The sequence below is a fragment of the Stenella coeruleoalba genome (assembly GCF_951394435.1).
Source record: "Stenella coeruleoalba genome assembly, chromosome: 19".
Classification (NCBI taxonomy): Eukaryota; Metazoa; Chordata; class Mammalia; order Artiodactyla; family Delphinidae; genus Stenella; species Stenella coeruleoalba.
Window position 1 is genome coordinate 55,756,426 of NC_137165.1, and position 20,423 is coordinate 55,776,848.

The 20,423-nt window shown below is 49.8% G+C and overlaps 2 protein-coding genes across 11 annotated transcripts in view; one reads left to right on the forward strand and one right to left on the reverse strand.

Annotated features, from left to right (window-relative positions):
- SLC39A11 (solute carrier family 39 member 11) overlaps nucleotides 1-20,423 on the forward strand; it is a 429,582-nt gene that overhangs the window by 8,907 nt on the left and 400,252 nt on the right. The window lies entirely within an intron of this gene.
- On the reverse strand, nucleotides 8,222-20,223 carry SSTR2 (somatostatin receptor 2). Of its 2 annotated transcripts, XR_013825141.1 has the most exons (3): nucleotides 19,988-20,223; nucleotides 14,028-16,055; nucleotides 8,222-12,081 (listed from the first exon to the last, which is right to left on the reverse strand). XR_013825141.1 is itself a non-coding variant. In XM_079905991.1 (2 exons), the coding sequence occupies exon 2, from the start codon at nucleotides 15,963-15,965 to the stop codon at nucleotides 14,856-14,858; it is 1,110 nt and encodes a 369-aa protein (XP_079762117.1). In that variant the 5' UTR covers nucleotides 15,966-16,055; nucleotides 19,988-20,223; the 3' UTR covers nucleotides 8,222-14,855. The 2 variants fall into 2 exon arrangements, 1 of the variants encoding a protein (XP_079762117.1); XM_079905991.1 differs by having other exon boundaries at nucleotides 8,222-16,055.

Here is a 20,423-nt window from a genome sequence, read left to right on the forward strand (position 1 = left end):
GTTCCAACTCCTATCAACGATCTTCAAGACCCTGCATGACCTGGCCCCATCCCATCCCGCCCCTCTCCTGCTCTATTCCAGCCTCACTGGCCTTCTTTCTGTTTCATAAACAAGGCTTGGTTCACTCTTTTCTAAGGCCTTTGCTCTGACCGTTTCTTTTACCAGATCTTCACATGGCGGTTGCCTCCTCTGAGAAGCCTGCCTGGGCCACCCCAATCTAACTCAGGAAATGTTAACATTTATAAAGCGCTCACTATATGTCAGCCAGTGTTATAAACTCTGAATATGAATTACCTTATTAGGTTCTCACAAAAAGCCCTCTGAACTAGATCCTGTTCTTATCTCCATTTTATTGAAGAGGAAATTGGGGCCAAGAGAGATTGTATAATTTGCCCCAAATGATTGAGGGAGTAGCAGAGCTGAGATATAAACCAGGCTGTCTGGCTCTGGGGTCCATGACCTTAGGCACCTAAGTAAAGACAGGCTCTTTACTGTCTATGTATTTTTATCATAGCATTTGTCACTGTGTTGTGATTACATGTTCATTTATTTGTGCTTTTGTTTGTTGAGTGTCTCGCCTACAACAAAAAGCAGAGATCTCGTCTGTCTTTTATCTCATCAAATTCCCAGCTTCTAGAACAGTGTCTGACACACAGTAGACATTCAATACTTGCTGAGTGCATGAACAGTAATTTAACTTTGTAGCAAAGTAATTTATTGATATGCTGACAAATCTGTAATATTCAAAGTACACCTTACCTTAGAATTCCTGTGAAGGAAAGGAATAGATTCATTACTCTAATTTCAGCAATGTTGAATTAATTCATAATCTGATCAGCCCTCCCCTCTCCCCCAAAATACGTGAATTCTTTGGAATTTTTTAAAAATAAATTTATTTATTTTTGGCTGCATTGGGTCTTCAGTGCTGCACGCGGGCTTTTTCTCTAGTTGCGGCGAGCGGGGGCTACTCTTCGTTGCGGTGCGCAGGCTTCTCATTGCGGAGGCTTCTCGTTGCGGAGCATGGGCTCTAGGCGCGCGGGCTCAGTAGTTGTGGCGCACGGACTTAGTTGCTCTGCGGCATGTGGGATCTTCCCGGAGCAGGGCTTGAACCCGTGTCCCCGGCATTGGCAGGCGGATTCTTAACCACTGCGCCACCAGGGAAGCCCCTCTTTGGGTTTTTGAATGTTACTTATGGAATTAGAATAGACTCCTGTCCATTTAACCTTCTTATTCCCTTATCCTGTTGCTCCCGGGCTATGTGTGAGTGTGTTCATACACGTTGATACTCCAGGACAGCAAACCTGAGGGTCAGGATAAGTTCAAGGGAAGGTGGTCCCTTCCAGTGTGGCTGAATGTTTTCACCTTAAGGACAGATCTATAAGAGAAGTTGTTTTATTACAGTAATCCTGCCCTTGCCTTACCTAGAGAAGTACTGTGGCCAGGCACCCGTAGCTGCCTCCGGAGAATATTCAGCTGTAATGATGACGGTTTGGTGGGGTATTTCCCTCTTGGATACAGCATAACTGGAGAAGTAGCTTGGGAGGAAGCAGTTTTCAAGTGTACCTTGCCTAGGGATGAGCCATTGTGAGGATCACGTCCCATCCTGGGATTCACACAACCTAAAATTATAGATGTCAACTAAGGAGGTCTTAGAACATTGAGCGTTCAAAGACTCCAACTGGGGAAATCAGATCCCTGAGGAAACTGCAGGGTTTTAGGAGGAGGTATGCTTGCAGGAAGCTCTATTTCTACTGGGACGTGAAGTTTGTTTGTTTTTGTTGTATTTGAAGTTGTGCTAGGTAAATCAGAAACAACCTGCTTGGCCCAAGTTTGGATGATAAAAGACTCTGAATCCTCAGGCTCCAGAAAGTTTGCAGTTTGGGTACTTGCAAATAGAGTTTGGGGGAAAATGCCACCAGTTGACTAGAATGTATTGAATTGCCTGGGCTTTTTTTTTTTTTTTTTTTTTGCCGTACGCAGGCCTCTCACTGTCGTGGCCTCTCCTGTTGCGGAGCACAGGCTCCGGACGCGCAGGCTCAGCGGCCATGGCTCACGGGCCCAGCCGCTCTGCAGCATGTGGGATCCTCCCGGACCGGGGCACGAACCCGCGTCCCCTGCATCGGCAGGCGGACTCCCAACCACTGCGCCACCAGGGAAGCCCGTAGCCTGGCCTTTTTGATATGCTTTTGGTATAGGTGGCGGTTGTGGAAGCGTGCACTACTTGACCTTGGAATTTGAAAAATCGTGCTGATGAGTTTTCATCTTGCAAAGGGAGATCATAAAGTTGCATTCTGCATCGGCCATGCCCAAAGCAGCATCTTCGGATGTTGACCACCTGGAATCCTGTGTGAGCGGGTGTTGCTCTAATCCTTCATCCCCTCTGCAGCTCCCAAGCTGTCCGGTGGTTATATTCTGAAAAGCCAGTTTTTCTTCTCGGAATTTAGAGAGTGCTTTTAACGTTGGAAGGCCCCGAGGGCCTCTCAGTTATGCCTGTACCTTGGTGGAAGTTTAACGAGCCTGCTCCAGCTATTCCAGTAGACGGTGGGCAGCCTTGAGAGTGCTGGGATCCCGGGAAGGGGGCTGTCTCAGGAGGGGCCGCATCCTGATTCTCCATCCCTCACGCCATCCGTTCTGCGCCCCTCTCTGGAGGCTGCCCTCTCTGCACTACCTCCTTTGGCCCTCTTACCTTCTGGCTCTGGTTGAATTCAGCCACGGGAGTGTTCCCGACCAGGGCTCTTGGCCTCCTTAATCGATAGAAGTTGATCAGAGGCCAGACAAGAAATTCAGGCAAGGCTTTATTGGGGTCCCTGCTGCAGCAGCGGAGAGTGAAAACAGGTAACAGGTTCCCCTGCTCACTCGCCCTTTGAGCTGGTTCCTTATATGGGGTGAGGGTGGGGTATATCCAGAGTTCGGGCCGGAGGGGTGGCTTGGGGGTTTTGCCCACCCCCTTGGTGGTGCTGTGTGCAGGCGGCCTGCACAGTACCCTGTTTTTGCTCCCGACACCCTGTTTTTGCTCCCAGCCCCTCAGAAGTGTCAGTTGTGGTTTTGGTCTTTTTGTATCTTGTTGTTCATAATTTGCCCCAACTGCTCATGAGCGCAGTTATTTTTAGTCCCTTACAGTTTCTTTGTATTTTGTTGCTTGAGGAGATGTGTGTTCGGGGGCAAGCAGTGAAGCAAAGGGCCCCAGGTCCCAGCCTGTCTCAAGCAGTGCAGCAAAGGGCCCCAGGCCCCAGGCCCCAGGTCCCAGGCTGTCTCAGGAGGAGAGCAAAGGGCCCCAGGTCCCAGGTCCCAGGCTGTCTCAGGAGGAGAGCAAAGGGCCCCAGGCCCCAGGCCCCAGGTCCCAGGCTGTCTCAGGAGGAGAGCAAAGGGCCCCAGGCCCCAGGCCCCAGGTCCCAGGCTGTCTCAGGAGGAGAGCAAAGGGCCCCAGGTCCCAGGTCCCAGGCTGTCTCAGGAGGAGAGCAAAGGGCCCCAGGCCCCAGGCCCCAGGTCCCAGGCTGTCTCAGGAGGAGAGCAAAGGGCCCCAGGTCCCAGGTCCCAGGCTGTCTCAGGAGGAGAGCAAAGGGCCCCAGGCCCCAGGTCCCAGGTCCCAGGCTGTCTCAGGAGGAGAGCAAAGGGCCCCAGGCCCCAGGCCCCAGACCCCAGGTCCCAGGCTGTCTCAGGAGGAGAGCAAAGGGCCCCAGGCCCCAGGCCCCAGGTCCCAGGCTGTCTCAGGAGGAGAGCAAAGGGCCCCAGGCCCCAGGCCCCAGGTCCCAGGCTGTCTCAGGAGGAGAGCAAAGGGCCCCAGGCCCCAGGCCCCAGGTCCCAGGCTGTCTCAGAAGGAGAGCAAAGGGCCCCAGGCCCCAGGCCCCAGGTCCCAGGCTGTCTCAGGAGGAGAGCAAAGGGCCCCAGGCCCCAGGCCCCAGGTCCCAGGCTGTCTCAGGAGGAGAGCAAAGGGCCCCAGGTCCCAGGTCCCAGGCTGTCTCAGGAGGAGAGCAAAGGGCCCCAGGCCCCAGGTCCCAGGCTGTCTCAGGAGGAGAGCAAAGGGCCCCAGGCCCCAGGCCCCAGGTCCCAGGCTGTCTCAGGAGGAGAGCAAAGGGCCCCAGGCCCCAGGCCCCAGGTCCCAGGCTGTCTCAGGAGGAGAGCAAAGGGCCCCAGGCCCCAGGCCCCAGGTCCCAGGCTGTCTCAGGAGGAGAGCAAAGGGATGCACTGCGATTCTGGCCGATTTACTTTACAGGCACAGCTCCCGTCGGGTCTTCCTTCCTCGTGGCTTCTGCTCTCACTCGGCTGGTGAAGTCTTCCTTCCTCACCTGGTCTCCGGGCCCCTCATCCATCTCTTGCTGATTCCCTGACACCCCCCCACCCCTCTGTACGTAGCTCCTTCATTACATTCATTTTAGTTAAACCCCTCTGAGTGCGCCATCTGTTTCCAGCTGGACCCGTGAGCGATACAGATGGTTATAGACCCGGACTAGCGGCGTGATCCTCTCCCTCTGTTTAGCACCAGGCCCCAGGCCAAACCACGTTTTCACCCTGGAGGAAGAACAAAGAACTCAGCTATTTAGAACATGCCGTGAACCCTAAGTTTCTAGAACACTTGGACAATATGAGGCTCTGTTTACGGAGGTGAGACGTTATATCCCTGGTCCATTCGGGCAGAGACCGACGTTTAGTTAGGTTTAGCCGAGGAGGAAAGCCCTCTAGCCAGAAAGGAACACTCTGTGTAGATAGAAATCGTGTAGCACCTTATCGGCAGACACATAATGCATTTACTTTTCTGCACCGGACTTGCTTTCACCTTGCATCACGTGGTCGGTTGGTTAGTGCCAGCTGAGCTTTCCTGATGGCAGGATGAGAAGCCATGGTTTAATATTAGCCAATTTGGAAAATCCTTGGTGGTTTCATAGCCCAAAAGTTCCTGGTCTTCTCTTGCTGCGATTCAAGGTGAGGGGAATTTCATGTTTACTGGACACCCCTGTGTACCTGGTGATGTGATAAATTATTTAAAATATTTTATTTCAGGTAGTCTTTACACCACTCTGGGAGGTAGGTGGTGTGATCCCTATTTTGCAGACAGGGAGGCAGGGGTTTGGGAATGTCAGGCCCAGGCTCCAGGTCACACCTCCCATAGGTGGAAGTGCAGTGATGTGGTTAAGAAATCAGGTTCTGGGCAAGTGATGTAAGTACTCTATGCCTCCGTTTCCTCATCGATCGAATGGGGGTAACAGCTGGACCTACTTCATAGAGCTCTTGTGGTAACTGAATGCAATGATGAATATAAAGTGCTTAGAACAGGACTCAGTGCATCCAAAAGTCAGCTAATTTTCTTTTCTGATTTTAACAGTCTAATGCATAGTTAAGATTCTGTTTTAAGCACCTGGAAATTTTTGTTATGTTTTGATTTTGAGTGAAAGAAGTGATCAGAAGGTGATAAAAAGTCATTTTCTTTGACCTGATTTTAAAACTCTTGCTATTTCTCTGTCATCGGTTTTGCTGTCAGCAAAGCTGACATGTCTTTATGACATTTTTAGAGCATCCCTTTCATCATCTGCTTTACAATGACTTAGTCATGCTATTTAAATCAGGTTACAAAATCTGGAAGAAATCAGATGAGGCCGTTAAAAACTGTCTGCGAACAAAATGGGACTTACTGGTGGTTGTTTGTTTTTTCTTCTGCTACTGGACAAGTGATGGCTAAGACATCTAGAAAATGTTTTGTACACTCTTTTGGGGGCTGGGAGTTTTAAGACAAATTGTAAAATTCTAAAGGTTACAGTTCCGTGTTTTAGGAAACCTGGGGAGTGTGGGTTACGTCACCTAGGACTCTGGCCCATTTTCCTGAATCTCTAGAGTCTTTTCCGGAAGTAGGTGGGAAACGAGATGAGTCTGCATAGCTGGCCTCTTGAACAAAGTTCACCCTGAGTCCCTTAATTGAGAGTGTGATTTCACGTGAAGGTAGTTTATAAAACAGTACCCTTGCAAAAATAAATAAAGTCACTAAAAAACTGTTTGCTTTCTGCTTTCTAGTATATAGAATCAATTATAACAGCAAAGATCGAGGTAAATTTATCTGACAGGAAACACATGCAATTACCAAGGCTGGTACAGCTTATTTGAAAACACAAGCAGTATTAGCTATTTTGTCTAAATACTGGACGCTCAGGAATGACAAATTAGCAAAAATAACCACATTCAAGATATCACGAGAATAGTAAAAATATCTGGCTTCTGTGCACACCTATGCTCGGCATATTAAAACCATCCATCGTGGCACATAATTAAAACTGTTTTTGCCGTTGGGGCTGCTGAAAGCTTTTTCTGGATGTCCCAGGTTTCCTCATATGCGTAGAGCATGGAAGGAATTTCTTTATCTCCACCACCTTCAGAAAGGGGGAGCCAGGAACAATGCTGGGACCTCTCAAAGGAACAGAAAAGGGGGCGAATTGCACGTGAGAGCGTGTGTGAAGAGTCTTCAGTCTCCTTTGATGATGATTTATCTACTGTTTGTCAAAACCTGCTGTTGTTTACGGTGAGTGACAGCTGGGGAGTGATGGATAGATCAACTATGGAAGACAAGTGAAGGATAATTTAGGAAAAAGGCACTGCTCACTAGACGATCTTCACCACGTTCTAAACGTCAACACCACACATTCCGCACTCTGTTCTTCCCTAGTGAGATGGTTCCCAGGCTGCTGGAAACTCGAACAGAGACGACTCCTGGGGAAAAAGCTTTCAGATCATTTGGGTAGTTGAATCGTCTGCCCTTACTTTCTTTTTTGTAAATTTTTATTGGAGCGTAGTTGCTTTACGACGTTGTGTTCATTTCTGCTGTGCAGCCTACTCGGGATCAGATAGGGTGAGCTCGGTGGCCCAGCGGGGCTGCGCTGGCTGGTTTCCTCCTCCAGACAGGAAACCAGTCCTCGTTAGCAGGTGGTTCTAACTGGGAACCTTGTCCTCCCACTCAAACACGTATTAAACTGCTTCTGTCTGAGGCCGCGCAGTGATGGAAAGGATGGAGAGACGGGGAAGAAGAATGAACGAGGCCTGGCTTTGGACCATCCACCTGCAGGAGTACATGCCTCTCTGCTGTTCCCTTCAAAATCCGTTCCCAGCCTCATTTAAAAAAAAAATATTTATTTAGGGCTTCCCTGGTGGCGCAGCGGTTAAGAATCCGCCTGCCAACGCAGGGGCACGGGTTCGAGCCCTGGTCCGGGAAGATCCCACATGCCGCGGAGCAACTAAGCCCGTGCGCCACAACTACTGAGCCTGCGCTCTAGAGCCCGTGAGCCACAACTACTGAGCCCGCGTGCCTAGAGCCTGTGCTCCGCAACAAGAGAAGCCACCGCAGTGAGAAGCCCGCACACTGCAACGAAGAGTAGCCCCCGCTCGCCGCAACTAGAGAAAGCCTGTGCGCAGCAACGAAGACCCAATGCAGCCAAAAATAATAAATTAAATTAAATTTTTAAAATATTGATTTATTTATTTGGCTGCGCTGGGTCTTAGTTGTGGCACGTATGCGGGATCTAGTTCCCTGACCAGGGATCGAACCTGGGCCCCTTGCACTGGGAGCTCAGAGTCTTAACCACTGGACCACCAGGGAAGTCCCCCAGCCTCATTTTCTGAAAATGAAGTGTCCCTCTCTATTTAAAGGTGGGCAGGTGGAATGCTCAAAAGGAGAAATCATTTCAAAAATTTCAAATTTTAAATGTAAATATTAGAGAACACTATTTGGAAAGATGGACAGAGGAAATAAAGGAAACGAACTCTGATAGGCTAAGTTTTAAGAAATATGCCCCTGTCTTGACTGCACAAGACCTGGACCCTTACTGACCTTGACACCCTTTAAGAATGGAGCTGCTTGGGGGCTTCCCTGGTGGCACAGTGGTTGGGAGTCCGCCTGCCGATGCAGGGGACGCGGGTTCGTGCCCCAGTCTGAGAAGATTCCACATGCCGCGGAGCGGCTGGGCCCGTGAGCCATGGCTGCTGGGCCCGCGCGTCTGGAGCCTGTGCTCCGGGGCGGGAGAGGCCACAACAGTGAGCGGCCCACGTACCGCAAAAAAAAAAAAAAAAAAAAAAAGAATGGAGCTGCTACTTCCGTGCCTTGCTTTGGTTCTTCTCTAGCAATTAGGATTTACTTTATCAGTCCCGGAGGCTGTAAGGAAGCCCTTGAGATCCCAGACCCTCTAAATACCCATCTCCATGTTGGCCCAACAGCCCAGAACCCTGTTGCCGATGGCAAACCAGATTTTGGGTCTGCTCGGCTGTTCTAGAGCTGTTCTGTTCAAGATTGAGGAGGAATGGGTTTCCTTGGTTGCAGAGATAGCCCCCAGCAACACGCCGTGTGGCTGAGGATGCGACGGGTGCCACCTTCCAGTCCTCAAGCCCTTGGAGCTGGGAACAAGCAGAGGGGGTCGCGTGAAGGTGCAGGAGAGAAGGACAGTGAAACAGCTGTGGTCTGTCGCTTCCCGGAACGAGCCTGCGATAAACAGGGCCCACCCACCTGGGCGAGCTATTTAGGGGACTGTTTTATTTTATTTTGTCTACTGATGAATCATTTATTCGAACAAGACAAAAACGGCTCCACATTGTTTCCTTTTATACAGAAATTGGAACATTTCAAATATATTACCTTTTCTCTTTTTCAACAGATCTTATTTGAGTCGGGTCCCAGGAACTTCTTTTCATTCTAGGATTCACGTTTTAGTAACACACATGCACCCATTACAGCCAAAACAGCACACTTGAATTTCGGATAGTCATTCATTATTATGGTGACAGTACCAACATACGGTAAAAGCCCTCTGGCTCTCCCCACCACGTCCTTCTTTTCGAGCCAGTTCTCGCCTTCTGTGTATGAACCTCTATCATCAACTTTAATATTATCTCCTTTAGTCAGAAATTCGATGTCTCCATTATCTTTCATGAACTTTGATTACTCTGTGTACTGTTGGAATGTAGGAGACTATTTTAATCTGCAAAAAAGCGTTTAAGTGGAAGCCAAAGTGAGTCTTCATCCAGTCTGAGCCTTTGCTCCACAAGTGTCTAGACTCCCAAGTTGACAGTGCAACTGGGACTAAGCTAACTTTAGGTAATCTTGAGCATGAACCCTGGAGACTCCTGTTCATCAAAAAAGGCTGTAAGAAGACATTCTTCCCCATCACATACTGGCTGGTACTTAAAATGCACGAGACGAGCTGACGTAGGCATCCCGAGCCATGGAAATGGACTGGGGTGGGAGCGGCGGATGAAGGGAGGACCTCTTTTATCTTGAAGACACTCTTTTGTGGAAGTGTGTTCACAGCTGAGAAGGAGAACTGTGATTCATTTTCTCGGTGGCCGAGCATCTCAGCTTCCCCCAAAATGTTCAACCTAAGATTTGCATTAGGAAGCGTGGCGGCAGGTGGGGAAGGCCTATGAAAACACTGTCCTTGATGAGAATCAATTTAAAATTATTTGGAGTGACTTTTCTGCAAAGAAGTTTTCTTGTTTTATACAAAATTATTGCTGTGAGCAGGACCTTCGCTTTAGGTTGGTTGACTGGTGAGGATGATAACCCTTTTGCCAACCCTGGTTTTTTTTTTTATTTTTTTAAATTTTGAGGTGTTATTGCGGGGACAGCTGGCTGGGGCTAGGTGTGCAGTGTGTGACCTGGCACGGAATCCTCCAGGTGAAAAATTACTGCAGGCACAATGTCCCTCTCCCCTACCAGAAAAAAAATGACTCAAGGGCTTCCCTGGTGGCGCAGTGGTTGAGAGCCCGCCTGCCGATGCAGGGGACGTGGGTTCGTGCCCTGATCCGGGAGGATCCCACATGCCACGGAGCGGCTGGGCCCGTGAGCCATGGCCGCTGAGCCTGCGCGTCCGGAGCCTGTGCTCCGCAACGGGAGAGGCCACAACAGTGAGAGGCCCGTGTACCGCAAAAAAAAAAAAAAAAAAAGACTCAGTATCCTTAGACTTCAAATGAGCTAGTCAGATTCTAGTTCTCTTCCTCAGTTGAAAGCCTTGGAGAATCTCTGCATTGGAGGTCTTGCCCAAAAGATACAGAAGGTGCGTTGTGTGTGCACGTGAGTGTGTGTTACACGTCCGCATGCATGTCATGTGCACACGTGTGAATGTGTCCTTCACGTGTATGTGCATCTCATGTGTGTGCATGCGCTCCGTTGCGTCACCCGTGTGTGTCTGAGCGCACCCAGTGCAGCGAAGGTACCAGTTGAGCTGAACTTGAGAGCCTTGGAAGACAGTCCATTTCTCCGGAGTAGTGGGATTCTGGTTAATGTTAAGAAAACAGCTAAGGCTTTGTTTTGTTATTTGAGAAGCATTTGGGGTTCTTGTTAAAAAACAGTGTCCATGAGAAAAAATATCGGCTCTCTCAGGAATGACTATGTTGCCTGGCCTGGAGGATGAGGGGTCTCAGAGGAACTGATTCCCAACCATCGGCCAGGTTGGGGGCGCAGGACGCACCGTCCAGGAGGGCATTGCTGCTCCTTTGTGGTATCTGCTGCGACTACATGTAGTCCTGCTACTGGTGGCTCTTCTTCTCTTGAGACTAGCAATCTTCTCTCAGGGGCCCCGTACTGGCTACCTAGTAATCTTTTCTTTGTAAGGACCTGGGACCCCTGTGTCTTCTGTGTCCAGGCTACAATAGCCTTATTTGGTAGCTCACAGCACACCCCTCCTTCTCTCTTCGGGGACTGCCACTGCCAAGGGACCTTCTCTACTGCTTAAGGGATTGGAGGTCCCATCACTGAATAACTGGAGTCGGTACAGCCCTGGGAAGACGTTTCAGATTTCTTTTTAAGTGGGCCTTGCCTCCCATTCCTCGACGGGCTTTTCGAAAAGGATGGGGCAATTGTATCTCTAACCAGTACATTCCTTTTCTGCTTCCAGTCCTTGTAGGATCAGGGTCACAAATAAGCCCCCTCTCTGGACCAGACACATATCCTGGCAAAGAGGTCTTTTCCTCCCCCGGGTCTGGCCCTTCAATGATGCCAGGAAAGGAGAGAGATGAAAAAAATAAAGCTTCTCCTTCGTGAAAACTCCCTCTCTGCCCACCTGGACCTGAGCCTCTGTGTCATCAGCTTTCTCATGCTGAACACCTTTGTCCTACGGGAGCAGATGTTCATGGAGCCCAGCGATCAAGCTACAGCGTTTCATTTAATGATATTATACTCACTTTCAATCTTAGGAGAATCGATCATGTTTTCTATTTAACTTGGTTAAGTCTTGGTTAATATTTAGCTCTGTTTTGAAGCCTAGTCCAGATATCTACAACCTGACACATCTAAACGAGGAAACTAGGTACCCAGCCTGTGTTCAGTCACTGCCGAGTTAAAGGAAAGGGTGGGCAGTCACTGCAGTTGGCGGTGGGAGCGGCAGGTGTGAAAGCTTGGCCTTGAGCTGTTCTTCTTAGCTCTGATGGTCTGCCGACTTGGGTAACTGCTATAAAAGCTTTCTAGCTGTAAGCAGAATACAGTCCCTGGTGCCTACTTTCTAGAAGAGCTGCTAGGGAAAAAAAAAAATTAGAGGCTCTGCCTATGAGAATGAAAGTTGTCTTGCTTCTAACATATTAGACGCAGAACAACTACTTAGGTGAAGGTTTGCTTTGCTAGAACGTTTGATAGGAAATTTGGTGTTTTTGAATCTGGCAAAAAATATGGATTAGAAAAGTGGCTGATTATAAGTTATTACTTATAAGCCCAAATGCTTGGTCCGCTAAATATTGTGATTTTTTTTGTGGTGATGCATGTTTCAGAAACACTCATCAGACCTTCTGCCTCATATAAGGAACCTTTTGAAGGTTCTCTTCTACCTTTCTTCAACAAGGCCAAAGTTCGTTTCTGTCTTTCATTGTAACTTGATGGTCTTGATTGGACAGCCACGTCTGGGGCTGATTATGAACATCTACCTCGACAACCACCTACTTGCTGCCTTTGTCAGTGACCAGGCTGTACGCTTTTCCAGCACAAGGCTCCTATTTAGGGCAGCTGGGGCCGAAAGCTTCAATACCTGTATTCTGTCTTGGAGGAGAGGATGAGTTTGTGTAAGCAGACTCCAGCTCACTGCCAGCTCTGAATTCCCAGCCACCAGCCTCCGTCTTCTTCTCTGCCTACCATTTATGAGAGATAAATAAGTTTATGCAAAAACAAAAAGAGGTACAATTATAAGATGACACTGTAGGGAAAGTTGTTACACAAAAATGCATGCAATAAACTATTATATATAGGAGGGATAAACAACAAGGTCCTACTGTATAGCACAGAGAACTTATTCAATATCCTATGATAGGATAGACCTAGAGTCTGTCATACAGAGTGAAGTAAGTCAGAAAGAGACAGACAAATACCGTATGCTAACACATATATATGGAATTTAAGAAAAAGAAATGTCATGAAGAACCTAGGGGTAAGACAGGAATAAAGACACAGACCTACTAGAGAACGGACTTGAGGATATGGGGAGGGGGAAGGGTGAGCTGTGACAAAGTGAGAGAGTGGCATGGACATATATACACTACCAAATGTAAGGTAGATAGCTAGTGGGAAGCAGCCGCATAGCACAGGGAGATCAGCTCGGTGCTTTGTGACCGCCTGGAGGGGTGGGATAGGGAGGGTGGGAGGGAGGGAGACACAACAGGGAAGAGATATGGGAACATATGTATAGGTATAACTGATTCACTTTGTTATAAAGCAGAAACTAACACACCATTGTAAAGCAATTATACCCCAATAAAGATGTTAAAAAATATATATATATATCCTATGATAAACCATCATGGAAAAGAATATAAAAAATATATATAACTGAATCACTTTGCTGTATAGCAGAAATTAATGACTTTGTAAATTAACTATATTTCAATTAAAAAAATTTTTAAATGCACGCAGCAAAATCACACATGATTACTCAGGATCAGCTACGAGTTCAACTCAGAACTGCCCAGCAGTCACAGCTAATGGAGCGCGACTCCTTCTCCTTCTCTTCTCTTCTTCATAAAAACAAGCAAAAGAAAGAAGTGCAGCGTCCTTCTATCCTTCAGTGTCCTTGTCCTCGTGTCCTCTTAGACTGTCCCAAGCTATGGCATGAACCTCACCAAAGTTCCAACCCCATGTCCAATATTACTCAGCTCTCTGTGTTAACTGAAACACAAGCTAACATCATATTCCACACAGGCCCCAATGTCCTATCATCTCTCCTGATACCTTTCTCACTACATCCGCTTAGGTTTAAACCGCTCTTCACCACCCATGAGAATGGAAGGTAAGTAGTAGCTTGCATAACCCAAATGCTCAGATATCCTAAAATCAATGGAGTACATCACTTTTTACTCTCTCCTGGCATCCAGCCGATCTGTCTTCATAATTACATGTTGAGTGGAGGCTAGGATTATTCTTGGTCCCTTGGAATCACTTCTCTAAGTAAACGTCAGCGTTTATGCAAAGACCCAGGAACATCACATATTACGATAATGGTAAAGTTGGGTTTAAAGCATTTCATTGCAAATCTTTGCTTGTTGTTATGAAAGAGAAGGGAGGAGGAGGGGGCGTCACTGTCCATTAGTTGCGGCTGCTAAGAGGTCCTGAGCTGACCTTGCAGCTGACCTTTCCTTTGGTAACCTTGTGGGATTTTACTGAATGCATTTTTTTTTTTTTTGCATGTGGCATCTTAGTTCCCTGACCAGGGATTGAACCTACGCCGCCTGCAGTGGAAGCGCAGAGTCTTAACCACTGGCCTGCCAGGGAAGTCCCTATGGCATGCGTTTTGTGTAACAACTTTCCAGATAGTCTCATCTTACAATTGTACCTCTTTACTTTTGCTTGGATTTATCTATCATTATTTATTGAACATATCTTCTGGGCCACGGTGCTTTTGGGAATGAGGTGGCATGAGTTACACAGGCAGATAGAAGAAAAGCAGCACCGTAACCACAGGTGGAGCTCTTAGTCATTCTAACTGTCAGGCAGCCCTTGCCTAGGGAGCCAGAAGAGGCAAGCTCACTCCTAAATATGGTATAATTGATACGTGAGACACTGAGAGTGAGGCTTTCATACAAACCTAGAGACGATGGCATCCTTGCAAACACCCGAGCGTGTCCTTCTTTGTACTCTGGAAATTGTGATCAGCCAATGAAATGGGCATCGTCTCTTTTCTTATTGCTTGTATACAAGCCCAGCTACAATTTCAGGGACAGAAAAACGTCACTGATGGTGTGAAGCGCCTGTCTGTAACAGTGCTTGAGGAGTAGCCCAGGGAATCCGTGGATTAAAGGTCGATGTTTAGTGTGTCTGTTGTGGGTGATACTTTTACTTTCTTTTTTTTTTTTTTTTCCAAAAACATACGGCCATGTGAACATACTGCCAAAGCAAGAGAGACCCCTGAAGCTTAAACTTTGTTGGCTTCAGGGTAAGTCCATTCCTGCGGGTACCATATTGAAATAAATGTCCACCTATACTATGCACATTTGAACTTTCTACTTGTGTACATGAACTCAGGAAACGTAGGTCATGACTATACAGGGACTAGATAGGAACAGGCGAGTATAAGTGTAAGACCACAAGAGTACAGATTGGGCTTTAAACACACAGACACACAGAGAGGGTTTTCTGTTTTTGTGGAACTTCAGCGCCTCCAAAGATCACCTCTCCAGACTCTGCATTGTCTGCCTGCATTGAAACGTTCACTTTAAGGGGGAGGTAATCAGCTTAATACATTGTCATTCACTCAGACAAGCCGGACTCAAACACCATTCTCTGAAGAGGACTCACGCTGAGCACTTCCATATTCTAGAAGCCAGGTGATGGGGGAGGGAGGGAAGGGGGTGGGGTGCGGAGCACACAGCCGGTCGCAGAGCTTGGCGCTTGATTGATTGATTTTTCAGGCAGTTCAGATACTGGTCTGGAGGTCTCCATTGAGGAGGGTCCTCTGGGTCTCCGTGGTCTCATTCAGCCGGGATTTGTCCTGCTTACTGTCACTTCGTTCCCCGTCGTCTGTGCCGCTCACCTTGACCAAGCAGAGGACATTCTGGAAGCTCTTCTTGAAGTTGTCAGACAAGAAGGCGTACAGGATAGGGTTGGCACAGCTGTTAGCATAGGTGAGGGCCACCACAAAGTCAAACATGCCCTTAAGGGCTGGGGTGGGACTGATGGCCACGGACACCGAAGAGACGTTGAAGATGTAGAAGGGGAGCCAGCAGAAAATGAAGACGGCCACCACGATGGACACCATCCGGGTGACCTTCTTCTCAGACTTTTTCCTCTTGGAGGAACCCACTCGGATTCCAGAGGACTTCACTTTGATGATAATGAACAGGTAGCAAAGACAGATGATGGTGAGGGGCACCAGGAACCCCAAGATGAAGGCGTAGATGATGAAGCCTGTGTACCACGCCCCGGATTCGCCTGGCCAGTTGATGGTGCAGCTGCTCCTCCCCCATTGGTTGCTCCGAAGGCCAGCATATATCATGATAGGCAAGATGACCAGCAGAGAGACCCCCCACACAGCCACGTTGATCATCTTGGCTGTCCGGGGTCTCCTCCACTTGGCCGACTTGATGGGGTGGACCACAGCCAGGTATCGGTCAATGCTCATGACTGTCAAGCAGAAGATGCTGGTGAACTGATTGATGCCATCCACAGTCATGACGACCCGGCAGATGGCCTTGCCAAAGGGCCAGTGGACCAGAGCCACCTGCATGGCCAGGAAGGGCAGACCCAGCATGAAGAGTTCGTCTGCGATGGCCAGGTTGAGGATGTAAACGTTGGTGATGGTCTTCATCTTGGCATAGCGGAGGATGACATAAATGACAAGCGTGTTGCCACACAACCCAATGATGCAGACCACAAAATATATGAAGGTGAGGACTGCATTGCTGGTCAGGTCATAGTATGGCTCTGTTTGGTTGGAAATGTTGGCTGTAGCCACGGAGCCACTGAGGTCGAATGGAGAGGAAAGCCAAGGTTGGGTCCCATTGAGTAGTTCGTATGCCAGATCCATGGCTGCCTGGCAGCTTAGGCTAGTTCCCACCAGCCAGAGACCTTACTCTCACCTTCACGGGTCCTGGAGGCAAAGGATCCACTGTGACATCTGCAAGGAAAAAGAGAAAATTGATTCATCAGTCAGAGGCCACTTAAGTTCTCACCAGCTTTCCGTGTTTCTGGTTTGCCTTGTCAGATGCTCTTCAATTGGAAAGTGTGTTACCTTTCACATCAACGTGAGCCTACCAGCCCATTCTCATCAGCGTGCAGGCTTTTTGAGTTGTTTGTCCACTGGGGGGAAAGGGTTTGAGTCAAGTCATCAGAGTTTATCTTGTCACCTTGGATGCACACATGGGAGTTGGCGGTGGCTGCAACACAGCGATTCCTAAGCAGCTAACTGGTCCGGACCTCTCCAAGCTCTGTAAAAAGGCAGAGCTTGGAGAGGTCTGACCTCAGAGGAGTCTGACGCCGGCATTCCTGGCCTTTTCCCCTTGAGGAAATCTGTGTTGGCTTGTCGACTGCTTTGGGGTCTTTCCATTCTGAAAAATCCCATCGTGGAAAAATCCCAGACTTCAGAGGTGAAAAAAACCTAGGGTCCACCCATGGAGCCCACGTGACCCCGCGCCAGGCACTTAACCGCTCTGACTCTCATCTGTTACAGTGGAGGTGTCATGAAGGCCAAGTGATGCGGTGGAGGTGAAAATGCCCAGCACTGTGCTGGCTTCATCATCAGAACTCTAAAAAATTTTATCTTTTCTCCCTTTTTCATCTACCATTTTACTTATTTCTAAGTTATTGAAAGCTGCCTACACGAGGAACCAATTTATAGTCTTAAATATTAAAAATAAAGATCTGGCTTGCTTTTATTTTTCAAATGTATGCTGTAGTTGATTTTTGTTTCTTCCGTTTTTGTTTCTCGTTACTCCGTGCTTGACCTCCTCATGCCTCGGAGAGTCCTTGCCCAAGTCCCTCGGCAGGATGCTCATCTTTTCACACCCCAGAGAATTTGCCTGTGATCCCCTGATTACGCATAGAAACAGGAACCGGTGTGAGGGAGGAAGGCTCATTCACAGAAGTGAGTTCCAAACACAGATGTCGCTCGTTCACATCCGCTGTCCCCTTGACCTTGCCAACCATCCTATGAGGTGGGGATAATTATCCCCATTTTACAGATGAGGAAACTGAGGCTTAGAGAGTTTAGGGAACTTGTTCCCATTCCCTTGTACATCATTGGTGGAGCTGGGATTTGAACACAGGACACCCAGGTCTTCTGCACTTTTCGCAGCATCACAGTTGCTGCTCAGTGGACTGGAAAACTAGTGGCTGATAACCGGGCTTTGGTTTGAAGCAGCTGACTCCTGTTTTACCTCCATGCCGAGAAAGTGATTGTAACACTGTTGGCTTGGCCTAAGATATAGAACAATAGCTCATCACATAATTAAATGATTTATCTACGGTCATTCAGAAAACATCACTGGGGGGCTTCTTTGTTCTGGATACCAGGGGTACAGGAGTGAACAAGATATGGAGGTGACAACTTAGGAGGGGAGACAGGAAGGATGCCAACTCTTACAGGGTGTGAGTTGCATGGAGATATGAACAAAGGATCTAAGAATGCCGTTCTCTGCTGGGGGATTCAGAGGAGGCTTCACGTGAGGAATGTTTGAGTTGGGTCTTGAATACATGAAGCCAGGAGGGCAGGTAAGAGGTCATTCTGGGAAGAGGGAGGCTGGAAAAGGGGTGATGTGCTGAGCTCATAGCGGGAATAGTTCATTTGGTGGACACATTTCCTCTGAGCAGGGCGCTTTTCTTGGTGCCTGAGTGAAGACTGGAGATAGCTCCTTTCTGCTTGGAGAGACTGCTGATGAGTTATAGGGGACTTAGCCAGCAACGAATGCCTCAGGATGCTTGCCCACCTCTGCCTCCGGTTCATTCTGCACCGCCAGGCGCATTGCTCATCCTTTCTGTGCTGATTTCCCCACTACACAACTGCCTGTAGAGTGGGGTCTGGGCTTTGTGACTGATCTTCCTGCAGGGTGCTTTGGGGACCCCGGATTCAATGTCTGCACTGGCTGAAAAGCATAAACTGGCAGCTGTTAAAAACAGAAGCTGTGAAGAAACCATCTTTGGCATCCCTGAGTTAACATAGGTTGTTTCCAATATCATTTCTATCTGTTTCGCTAGTTACTTAAATTCTTCTGACCCAGAATCTTATTTAAGGCGCCTGCATTGGAGTATACATTCATCACTAGCATTTCCAGGGTCCCATCTATGTGATGTGCAAGGTCACACTCTATGTCTGGGTAAAACTGAAGACCTCTGGGCTGCAGAAGCCCTGTGTAGAGCTCTGGGGATAGGGGTGATGATGCAGGCAGGTGAGGGTGGGTTGGTTGAATGCTGACCTCCAGCCCTGACTTTGCCTTTTCCGCTAGAGTCTCACACAATGGGATGGAATTGCATAGGGTCATTTTTGAGAGAGGTAGCAACAGACAGAGTTCAGAGCTTGGTGAAGGTGGCAGAGATGGTAAGCTGGGGAACCAGTCCGGAGTGAGAAGCCTCCTCCAAAGAAGAAATGAGTTTGAATCACAGTGAATCTTACTGCATCAACAGCGAAGTCAGCTGCCTAAGGTCTCTGAGTGACTTTGCTTCATTTGTGTCTCATTGGAAGTGGAGTCCAATGCCAGGCATCATTCGTTGCTGGATTGTGGTTAAATGCACCAGGAAGTTTGGTTTTTCTGCTTTTTTTTTTCCAGCCTAAGAATTGTTAGATCCTGGACATGCCTGGTTGTTGGTTTCCTCTGAGACTGACTCCAGCTCTTCTGGAGAGGAGGGTGAGAATGGTCTAGAGCATCCCCTCCCCTCCCAGAGGGGCTGTGGTTCCCAGCCTAAGAATGTTGGGATGGGGACCACGCATCCGGGGTGGTTCTAAATCCTGCTCAGCTTCAGTTTTTCCCTTCTCCCCAGCATCTTTCCCTCCATTCAGGCCCCACCCCACTTCCCTCGGGCCTCCTAAACCCCAGTGGGTCACCGGGCGGCTGAAGCGTGAGCCCCACAGGTGGGGGGAGACTCAGTAGCCAGGTGCCGGCCACCGAGGTGCTGGTGCGCCTAGGAAAAGCCGAGGCAGCGCTGGCTGAAGGGCAGTGGGGAGAGGTGAGACTCCGGCCCGCCCAGCTGGCTCTCCAGGCGGGCACAGAAAATCCTCCTCTGCGCCATCCACCTCGCTGGCCATCAGACCCAAGGGTTTCCTGAAGGATTCCCTTCTATTTCCAGGAGGAGGAGATTAAAGATTGTCCTGCCAGCACCCTTGTCTCTGAAGGCAGAGAGAGGCCGGGGCATCAGGCACAGCTGGGAGCGGGCGACAGCCGCTTGGGGATTTGGCCGGCGGCTCGCGGGCGCAGGCCAGTCAGAGATTCGGCCTCTCCACACCTAGGCATCCTGTTCTCTCCGCCCGGGCGCTGGGGAGCAGACCCTGCACCGCTCGGGATCCGTGTCCCAGGCCCGGCGAGAAAGAACAAGGGAGGAACCCCTTTCCTGCTCCGTCGCTTCCCACTCACAGGCTCGGATCCCGGGTGCGCGTCCGCAGGAGCCCCGGCGGTGTCCCCCGCCCCGGCCTCGCTCTCCTCGCGTCCCGGCTCTTTTGCGGGCGAATGGGAGAGGAACTGTCGCCGTCGAAGCTGTCACCTGGACACTCGGCTGGGGGACCAGGACCGCACAAGGGCGCACGCCACGCACACCAGCATGCAGCTGTGCGGACACGTCCGTTCCAGCACACACGACCCACGGCGCCCCACTCACGCCGGGACACCCGCTGTCGTTCATTCCCACCAAAATCACCCCCAAAAACACGAGGGTGGAGAACCACGCACCGGGACCTACAGTCGGGCACACCGACGCGCGCACCCCCATGCAGCGCAGACGCACCCAGGTGCCCAAGTGCTTGTCTGTCAGTCTGTCTGTCTGTCTGTCTCTCTCTTTCTCTCACTCTCATACACACACACACACACACACACACACACACACACACACACACACACAGCTCACCTTTGCTTTTCCGCTGCAATCCGCCAACTCGGTTCGCCGGCACCCAGCGGCCGTCCCCAACCCAGCCGGGTGCGCAGCCGCTTGGCCGGCGCTCGGCGTCCAGAGCTGCCCGCTCCGTTCGCGAGTCGCACCGCCGAGAGCTCGCTGGGCCCACAGATCCCGGGCGCCGAGCCGCGGACTGAGGCTCCGGGCGCGAGTGACGGACCGCGCGCGCGGGTGGCTGCGCCGCCTGCACTGGCCGTGCCGAGCGCGGGCCCCTCGGCTCATTTCCCCACGCCCCCCCATTACGTCACGGCAGCTCGCTCCGCCCTCCCGGTCCTGTGGGCGGACAGGGTTGAGCCGCACCGAGAATCCTGCGGGGGGCTCCGGGCGGAGGTCGTGGGCGCCCGGGGTAGAAGGGGACGCGCGTGCGGGGCGCGAAGGGTCGAGCGATTTC

Excerpts from the sequence above, each read along its gene's own strand:
- SSTR2 (XM_079905991.1), bottom strand. The coding sequence starts at position 15,965 with ATGGATCTGGCATACGAACTACTCAATGGGACCCAACCTTGGCTTTCC.